Below are 9,302 nucleotides of genomic sequence, written 5' to 3'. Positions count from 1 at the left end.
CCTGAAGTGGCGGCGAGTAGAATGCCAACTATTTCGTCTTCTTCGTCCGAGCTGCTTCACAAGTGGTTAGCAAGCGCGAGCGGTTGTCCAGACGACGGTGGTGCGATGACGACGCTCGCGCGCGCGTTGAGGACGGGCGACTGGTGTCAAGAGATGGCGACACGTGTGCCACGAAAACGCCGGATGCTCCGCCCTCGCTGCAACGCGGGCCGCCAGGCCAGCCGTCCGGTCTGAACAGGCGCGCGCGCTCACCGCCTCGCCGCGTTGAAAATCCGCTTGGCCGCTTAGCCGCTCCGCTTTCGGTGTGAATCGTTGCGGCGACAGGCTAGTCGCGCTTGCCGGTGTGAACAACGGCCGTCGTAAGTCACGCCTTGGTTGTCAGTCTAGGCCTTTCGTGCGACTTAAATCAATCGCTTGTGTGAATGCGCCCTAAAAAGCAGGCACATGGGGTTTTTTTAATTAAATATATATACATGAGTTGAGAAACTGTAGAGAGAGAAAGAGTATGCATTAGAAAGGCAGCAAGGATGGGAAGGCATGGCTCTTGTTGACTAGGCTACTCGGAAAGGAGTGAGGGTATGTGAGAATAGAAAGATAAACAGAAGAAAACGTTTGCAGCACCAACATCGTGAAGCCAGGTGTACACTATCTAGACTCAACAAACAGCGTTCGGATGAGAAGTCTGTGCTGGCTTGATGGCCAGTGGCCTCACAGGCGAGTGTTAGTTGAGAAAAGAGGTGATACAGCTAGTGATCACACAAACACGCAAACGGCGCACACCGCTTCCCACCCTTGCGCTGTTACGCGGCCTGTACAACTACATTTCTTCTTCTCAACCTGAACTGCAGTGTCCGCTACCCCGGTTAGTGCTTTTGTGCACACCGCTGCCTTTCGGTCTCTTACTTTCTCCTCACGTTACGCGCCACAGTTTTCCTTTTGATCGTTCGTGACGCGATCCTCAACGTCTTCTCAAGTTTCTTCGTTAACTTCCAGGATTCTGCCGCGTATCTTTTAACGAGAAAGTTACAAATATTCTACTCTTCTTTATTTTCTCTTTGTCCCATTCCATCAGAGATTAGCCTTAGGCCGACCCTAGTCTGCATTTGTCGTTTAAGCTTTTTTTTTTATTTCTGAATATAGTTCGCTGAAAATTTAGTCCTTCTAGGTCGTTTGTGCACCAACTCCCCGCAATGCGACGAAAACTGATTTCCAAAGAAAAGAGAGCTCTCCGCATAGACGTAGCAAAATAAAAGGTGCATATTTCTTGTAAACTGCAGGTGGGCTGTCTCAAGTTACAGTAACAAAGTAGAAACTCATATGGATAAATGTACCTCCCCTCCCCCCTCTTGCTCTGGGAAGTGTGGAGCCACCTCAACTCATCGCGTCGTGCCAAACCCAAGGAATGCTCCACGCGACAAATGATACGCATGGCACTGTGTCCCTGAGAATCCTCTCGACTTCTCCTCCAGTGCAAGATAGCAAGATAGCAAACCAGAGACTTATCCGGTTAACCTCTCTGCGTATTCCATTTCATATCTCTCTCTCTCTCTCCATATATATCTATATATATATATATATCGTCTTCGTATTTTCCTTATACGCCCATGACAGGGCCACTTGCGGTTTTTACTTTTCTTTTTCGTTTTCTTTCTTTTTCTGTCTTCCTCACTCCTCGTGTTTATATTTATTTGCGATTTCAACTGCTTTTCTTCCAGAACGACTCAGCTTTCAAGAATACGAAGGGCTTCCAGGGTGTGTGACTCGAGCGCGCTTCCTAATCCGCGTCTTTAACCCGCAAACCGAGCCCGCAGCAGGAGTTCCAGGTGCTACAGGGGAAGATCGGTCACGTCGGACTCTCTCTCTCTCTCTCTCGGAGACCGCGAGTAATCCGCGTAAAAGCCCGACCGAAAGACGTTTCCCGTCCGTCGCATCACGTTTGGAGGTCAGGATCTTTCCGTAATTCCCTCACACGGTGGGACCGAAATGTGTACGACCGTACGTCGGCGAGGAAAGTAACGTGGCTCGTATATCTCGCCGACTGCAAAGGCGAGCGCACAATTCCACGCGAGGCTACAGACAGCCGAGATGCGCATGTGGACAGTAGATGCAGCTCGCTGGCGCATACGTTGCCCAATATTTCTGTCACGTCGCGCGTCGTTTCTGCGAGGCGACTGGTGGGCGCTGCGACGCGAGGACGAGCCTTCCCTCCTAACAAGGTGTGCGTGGATTAGAGGAGCGGAGCGATAACACGCGTACCATTCCGCTATTCTCCGGAGATCGAAAGTTGTACGAAGTGTCTCTCGCCACCCTTGTTGTTGTTGTTGTTGTTGTTGTTGTTGTCGTCGTCGTCGTCGTCGTCGTCGTCGTTGCTGCTGCTGCTGCTGCTGCTGCTGCTGCTGCTGCTGCTGCTGCTGCTGCTGCTGCTGCTGCTGCTGCTGCTGCTGCTGCTGCTGCTGCTGCTGCTGCTGCTGCTGCTGCTGCTGCTGCTGCTGCTGCTGCTGCTGCTGCTGCTGCTGCTGCTGCTGCTGCTGCTGCTGCTGCTGCTGCTGCTGCTGCTGCTGCTGCTGCTGCTGCTGCTGCTGCTGCTGCTGCTGCTGCTGCTGCTGCTGCTGCTGCTGCTGCTGCTGCTGCTGCTGCTGCTGCTGCTGCTGCTGCTGCTGCTGCTGCTGCTGCTGCTGCTGCTGCTGCTGCTGCTGCTGCTGCTGCTGCTGCTGCTGCTGCTGCTGCTGCTGCTGCTGCTGCTGCTGCTGCTGCTGCTGCTGCTGCTGCTGCTGCTGCTGCTGCTGCTGCTGCTGCTGCTGCTGCTGCTGCTGCTGCTGCTGCTGCTGCTGCTGCTGCTGCTGCTGCTGCTGCTGCTGCTGCTGCTGCTGCTGCTGCTGCTGCTGCTGCTGCTGCTGCTGCTGCTGCTGCTGCTGCTGCTGCTGCTGCTGCTGCTGCTGCTGCTGCTGCTGCTGCTGCTGCTGCTGCTGCTGCTGCTGCTGCTGCTGCTGCTGCTGCTGCTGCTGCTGCTGCTGCTGCTGCTGCTGCTGCTGCTGCTGCTGCTGCTGCTGCTGCTGCTGCTGCTGCTGCTGCTGCTGCTGCTGCTGCTGCTGCTGCTGCTGCTGCTGCTGCTGCTGCTGCTGCTGCTGCTGCTGCTGCTGCTGCTGCTGCTGCTGCTGCTGCTGCTGCTGCTGCTGCTGCTGCTGCTGCTGCTGCTGCTGCTGCTGCTGCTGCTGCTGCTGCTGCTGCTGCTGCTGCTGCTGCTGCTGCTGCTGCTGCTGCTGCTGCTGCTGCTGCTGCTGCTGCTGCTGCTGCTGCTGCTGCTGCTGCTGCTGCTGCTGCTGCTGCTGCTGCTGCTGCTGCTGCTGCTGCTGCTGCTGCTGCTGCTGCTGCTGCTGCTGCTGCTGCTGCTGCTGCTGCTGCTGCTGCTGCTGCTGCTGCTGCTGCTGCTGCTGCTGCTGCTGCTGCTGCTGCTGCTGCTGCTGCTGCTGCTGCTGCTGCTGCTGCTGCTGCTGCTGCTGCTGCTGCTGCTGCTGCTGCTGCTGCTGCTGCTGCTGCTGCTGCTGCTGCTGCTGCTGCTGCTGCTGCTGCTGCTGCTGCTGCTGCTGCTGCTGCTGCTGCTGCTGCTGCTGCTGCTGCTGCTGCTGCTGCTGCTGCTGCTGCTGCTGCTGCTGCTGCTGCTGCTGCTGCTGCTGCTGCTGCTGCTGCTGCTGCTGCTGCTGCTGCTGCTGCTGCTGCTGCTGCTGCTGCTGCTGCTGCTGCTGCTGCTGCTGCTGCTGCTGCTGCTGCTGCTGCTGCTGCTGCTGCTGCTGCTGCTGCTGCTGCTGCTGCTGCTGCTGCTGCTGCTGCTGCTGCTGCTGCTGCTGCTGCTGCTGCTGCTGCTGCTGCTGCTGCTGCTGCTGCTGCTGCTGCTGCTGCTGCTGCTGCTGCTGCTGCTGCTGCTGCTGCTGCTGCTGCTGCTGCTGCTGCTGCTGCTGCTGCTGCTGCTGCTGCTGCTGCTGCTGCTGCTGCTGCTGCTGCTGCTGCTGCTGCTGCTGCTGCTGCTGCTGCTGCTGCTGCTGCTGCTGCTGCTGCTGCTGCTGCTGCTGCTGCTGCTGCTGCTGCTGCTGCTGCTGCTGCTGCTGCTGCTGCTGCTGCTGCTGCTGCTGCTGCTGCTGCTGCTGCTGCTGCTGCTGCTGCTGCTGCTGCTGCTGCTGCTGCTGCTGCTGCTGCTGCTGCTGCTGCTGCTGCTGCTGCTGCTGCTGCTGCTGCTGCTGCTGCTGCTGCTGCTGCTGCTGCTGCTGCTGCTGCTGCTGCTGCTGCTGCTGCTGCTGCTGCTGCTGCTGCTGCTGCTGCTGCTGCTGCTGCTGCTGCTGCTGCTGCTGCTGCTGCTGCTGCTGCTGCTGCTGCTGCTGCTGCTGCTGCTGCTGCTGCTGCTGCTGCTGCTGCTGCTGCTGCTGCTGCTGCTGCTGCTGCTGCTGCTGCTGCTGCTGCTGCTGCTGCTGCTGCTGCTGCTGCTGCTGCTGCTGCTGCTGCTGCTGCTGCTGCTGCTGCTGCTGCTGCTGCTGCTGCTGCTGCTGCTGCTGCTGCTGCTGCTGCTGCTGCTGCTGCTGCTGCTGCTGCTGCTGCTGCTGCTGCTGCTGCTGCTGCTGCTGCTGCTGCTGCTGCTGCTGCTGCTGCTGCTGCTGCTGCTGCTGCTGCTGCTGCTGCTGCTGCTGCTGCTGCTGCTGCTGCTGCTGCTGCTGCTGCTGCTGCTGCTGCTGCTGCTGCTGCTGCTGCTGCTGCTGCTGCTGCTGCTGCTGCTGCTGCTGCTGCTGCTGCTGCTGCTGCTGCTGCTGCTGCTGCTGCTGCTGCTGCTGCTGCTGCTGCTGCTGCTGCTGCTGCTGCTGCTGCTGCTGCTGCTGCTGCTGCTGCTGCTGCTGCTGCTGCTGCTGCTGCTGCTGCTGCTGCTGCTGCTGCTGCTGCTGCTGCTGCTGCTGCTGCTGCTGCTGCTGCTGCTGCTGCTGCTGCTGCTGCTGCTGCTGCTGCTGCTGCTGCTGCTGCTGCTGCTGCTGCTGCTGCTGCTGCTGCTGCTGCTGCTGCTGCTGCTGCTGCTGCTGCTGCTGCTGCTGCTGCTGCTGCTGCTGCTGCTGCTGCTGCTGCTGCTGCTGCTGCTGCTGCTGCTGCTGCTGCTGCTGCTGCTGCTGCTGCTGCTGCTGCTGCTGCTGCTGCTGCTGCTGCTGCTGCTGCTGCTGCTGCTGCTGCTGCTGCTGCTGCTGCTGCTGCTGCTGCTGCTGCTGCTGCTGCTGCTGCTGCTGCTGCTGCTGCTGCTGCTGCTGCTGCTGCTGCTGCTGCTGCTGCTGCTGCTGCTGCTGCTGCTGCTGCTGCTGCTGCTGCTGCTGCTGCTGCTGCTGCTGCTGCTGCTGCTGCTGCTGCTGCTGCTGCTGCTGCTGCTGCTGCTGCTGCTGCTGCTGCTGCTGCTGCTGCTGCTGCTGCTGCTGCTGCTGCTGCTGCTGCTGCTGCTGCTGCTGCTGCTGCTGCTGCTGCTGCTGCTGCTGCTGCTGCTGCTGCTGCTGCTGCTGCTGCTGCTGCTGCTGCTGCTGCTGCTGCTGCTGCTGCTGCTGCTGCTGCTGCTGCTGCTGCTGCTGCTGCTGCTGCTGCTGCTGCTGCTGCTGCTGCTGCTGCTGCTGCTGCTGCTGCTGCTGCTGCTGCTGCTGCTGCTGCTGCTGCTGCTGCTGCTGCTGCTGCTGCTGCTGCTGCTGCTGCTGCTGCTGCTGCTGCTGCTGCTGCTGCTGCTGCTGCTGCTGCTGCTGCTGCTGCTGCTGCTGCTGCTGCTGCTGCTGCTGCTGCTGCTGCTGCTGCTGCTGCTGCTGCTGCTGCTGCTGCTGCTGCTGCTGCTGCTGCTGCTGCTGCTGCTGCTGCTGCTGCTGCTGCTGCTGCTGCTGCTGCTGCTGCTGCTGCTGCTGCTGCTGCTGCTGCTGCTGCTGCTGCTGCTGCTGCTGCTGCTGCTGCTGCTGCTGCTGCTGCTGCTGCTGCTGCTGCTGCTGCTGCTGCTGCTGCTGCTGCTGCTGCTGCTGCTGCTGCTGCTGCTGCTGCTGCTGCTGCTGCTGCTGCTGCTGCTGCTGCTGCTGCTGCTGCTGCTGCTGCTGCTGCTGCTGCTGCTGCTGCTGCTGCTGCTGCTGCTGCTGCTGCTGCTGCTGCTGCTGCTGCTGCTGCTGCTGCTGCTGCTGCTGCTGCTGCTGCTGCTGCTGCTGCTGCTGCTGCTGCTGCTGCTGCTGCTGCTGCTGCTGCTGCTGCTGCTGCTGCTGCTGCTGCTGCTGCTGCTGCTGCTGCTGCTGCTGCTGCTGCTGCTGCTGCTGCTGCTGCTGCTGCTGCTGCTGCTGCTGCTGCTGCTGCTGCTGCTGCTGCTGCTGCTGCTGCTGCTGCTGCTGCTGCTGCTGCTGCTGCTGCTGCTGCTGCTGCTGCTGCTGCTGCTGCTGCTGCTGCTGCTGCTGCTGCTGCTGCTGCTGCTGCTGCTGCTGCTGCTGCTGCTGCTGCTGCTGCTGCTGCTGCTGCTGCTGCTGCTGCTGCTGCTGCTGCTGCTGCTGCTGCTGCTGCTGCTGCTGCTGCTGCTGCTGCTGCTGCTGCTGCTGCTGCTGCTGCTGCTGCTGCTGCTGCTGCTGCTGCTGCTGCTGCTGCTGCTGCTGCTGCTGCTGCTGCTGCTGCTGCTGCTGCTGCTGCTGCTGCTGCTGCTGCTGCTGCTGCTGCTGCTGCTGCTGCTGCTGCTGCTGCTGCTGCTGCTGCTGCTGCTGCTGCTGCTGCTGCTGCTGCTGCTGCTGCTGCTGCTGCTGCTGCTGCTGCTGCTGCTGCTGCTGCTGCTGCTGCTGCTGCTGCTGCTGCTGCTGCTGCTGCTGCTGCTGCTGCTGCTGCTGCTGCTGCTGCTGCTGCTGCTGCTGCTGCTGCTGCTGCTGCTGCTGCTGCTGCTGCTGCTGCTGCTGCTGCTGCTGCTGCTGCTGCTGCTGCTGCTGCTGCTGCTGCTGCTGCTGCTGCTGCTGCTGCTGCTGCTGCTGCTGCTGCTGCTGCTGCTGCTGCTGCTGCTGCTGCTGCTGCTGCTGCTGCTGCTGCTGCTGCTGCTGCTGCTGCTGCTGCTGCTGCTGCTGCTGCTGCTGCTGCTGCTGCTGCTGCTGCTGCTGCTGCTGCTGCTGCTGCTGCTGCTGCTGCTGCTGCTGCTGCTGCTGCTGCTGCTGCTGCTGCTGCTGCTGCTGCTGCTGCTGCTGCTGCTGCTGCTGCTGCTGCTGCTGCTGCTGCTGCTGCTGCTGCTGCTGCTGCTGCTGCTGCTGCTGCTGCTGCTGCTGCTGCTGCTGCTGCTGCTGCTGCTGCTGCTGCTGCTGCTGCTGCTGCTGCTGCTGCTGCTGCTGCTGCTGCTGCTGCTGCTGCTGCTGCTGCTGCTGCTGCTGCTGCTGCTGCTGCTGCTGCTGCTGCTGCTGCTGCTGCTGCTGCTGCTGCTGCTGCTGCTGCTGCTGCTGCTGCTGCTGCTGCTGCTGCTGCTGCTGCTGCTGCTGCTGCTGCTGCTGCTGCTGCTGCTGCTGCTGCTGCTGCTGCTGCTGCTGCTGCTGCTGCTGCTGCTGCTGCTGCTGCTGCTGCTGCTGCTGCTGCTGCTGCTGCTGCTGCTGCTGCTGCTGCTGCTGCTGCTGCTGCTGCTGCTGCTGCTGCTGCTGCTGCTGCTGCTGCTGCTGCTGCTGCTGCTGCTGCTGCTGCTGCTGCTGCTGCTGCTGCTGCTGCTGCTGCTGCTGCTGCTGCTGCTGCTGCTGCTGCTGCTGCTGCTGCTGCTGCTGCTGCTGCTGCTGCTGCTGCTGCTGCTGCTGCTGCTGCTGCTGCTGCTGCTGCTGCTGCTGCTGCTGCTGCTGCTGCTGCTGCTGCTGCTGCTGCTGCTGCTGCTGCTGCTGCTGCTGCTGCTGCTGCTGCTGCTGCTGCTGCTGCTGCTGCTGCTGCTGCTGCTGCTGCTGCTGCTGCTGCTGCTGCTGCTGCTGCTGCTGCTGCTGCTGCTGCTGCTGCTGCTGCTGCTGCTGCTGCTGCTGCTGCTGCTGCTGCTGCTGCTGCTGCTGCTGCTGCTGCTGCTGCTGCTGCTGCTGCTGCTGCTGCTGCTGCTGCTGCTGCTGCTGCTGCTGCTGCTGCTGCTGCTGCTGCTGCTGCTGCTGCTGCTGCTGCTGCTGCTGCTGCTGCTGCTGCTGCTGCTGCTGCTGCTGCTGCTGCTGCTGCTGCTGCTGCTGCTGCTGCTGCTGCTGCTGCTGCTGCTGCTGCTGCTGCTGCTGCTGCTGCTGCTGCTGCTGCTGCTGCTGCTGCTGCTGCTGCTGCTGCTGCTGCTGCTGCTGCTGCTGCTGCTGCTGCTGCTGCTGCTGCTGCTGCTGCTGCTGCTGCTGCTGCTGCTGCTGCTGCTGCTGCTGCTGCTGCTGCTGCTGCTGCTGCTGCTGCTGCTGCTGCTGCTGCTGCTGCTGCTGCTGCTGCTGCTGCTGCTGCTGCTGCTGCTGCTGCTGCTGCTGCTGCTGCTGCTGCTGCTGCTGCTGCTGCTGCTGCTGCTGCTGCTGCTGCTGCTGCTGCTGCTGCTGCTGCTGCTGCTGCTGCTGCTGCTGCTGCTGCTGCTGCTGCTGCTGCTGCTGCTGCTGCTGCTGCTGCTGCTGCTGCTGCTGCTGCTGCTGCTGCTGCTGCTGCTGCTGCTGCTGCTGCTGCTGCTGCTGCTGCTGCTGCTGCTGCTGCTGCTGCTGCTGCTGCTGCTGCTGCTGCTGCTGCTGCTGCTGCTGCTGCTGCTGCTGCTGCTGCTGCTGCTGCTGCTGCTGCTGCTGCTGCTGCTGCTGCTGCTGCTGCTGCTGCTGCTGCTGCTGCTGCTGCTGCTGCTGCTGCTGCTGCTGCTGCTGCTGCTGCTGCTGCTGCTGCTGCTGCTGCTGCTGCTGCTGCTGCTGCTGCTGCTGCTGCTGCTGCTGCTGCTGCTGCTGCTGCTGCTGCTGCTGCTGCTGCTGCTGCTGCTGCTGCTGCTGCTGCTGCTGCTGCTGCTGCTGCTGCTGCTGCTGCTGCTGCTGCTGCTGCTGCTGCTGCTGCTGCTGCTGCTGCTGCTGCTGCTGCTGCTGCTGCTGCTGCTGCTGCTGCTGCTGCTGCTGCTGCTGCTGCTGCTGCTGCTGCTGCTGCTGCTGCTGCTGCTGCTGCTGCTGCTGCTGCTGCTGCTGCTGCTGCTGCTGCTGCTGCTGCTGCTGCTGCTGCTGCTGCTGCTGCTGCTGCTGCTGCTGCTGCTGCTGCTGCTGCTGCTGCTGCTGCTGCTGCTGCTGCTGCTGCTGCTGCTGCTGCTGCTGCTGCTGCTGCTGCTGCTGCTGCTGCTGCTGCTGCTGCTGCTGCTG

At 62.6% G+C, this 9,302-nt stretch overlaps 1 protein-coding gene across 1 annotated transcript in view; it reads left to right on the top strand.

Annotated features, from left to right (window-relative positions):
* Nucleotides 1–2,602: 2,602 nt before the first annotated feature.
* The window catches only part of LOC139049830 (ATP synthase subunit b 1-like), a gene marked incomplete at its 5' end in the record, with an annotated part of 41,168 nt that continues 34,468 nt past the window's right edge, over nucleotides 2,603–9,302 (top strand). The window contains one exon of the mRNA XM_070525648.1: nucleotides 2,603–2,896. Within this exon, the coding sequence (XP_070381749.1) occupies nucleotides 2,603–2,896 (294 nt within the window). The remainder of the gene's footprint in view (nucleotides 2,897–9,302) is intronic.

The sequence above is a fragment of the Dermacentor albipictus genome, chromosome 9 (assembly GCF_038994185.2).
Source record: "Dermacentor albipictus isolate Rhodes 1998 colony chromosome 9, USDA_Dalb.pri_finalv2, whole genome shotgun sequence".
Lineage (NCBI taxonomy): Eukaryota > Metazoa > Arthropoda > Arachnida > Ixodida > Ixodidae > Dermacentor > Dermacentor albipictus.
This window is presented reverse-complemented; position numbering and strand designations above follow the sequence as displayed.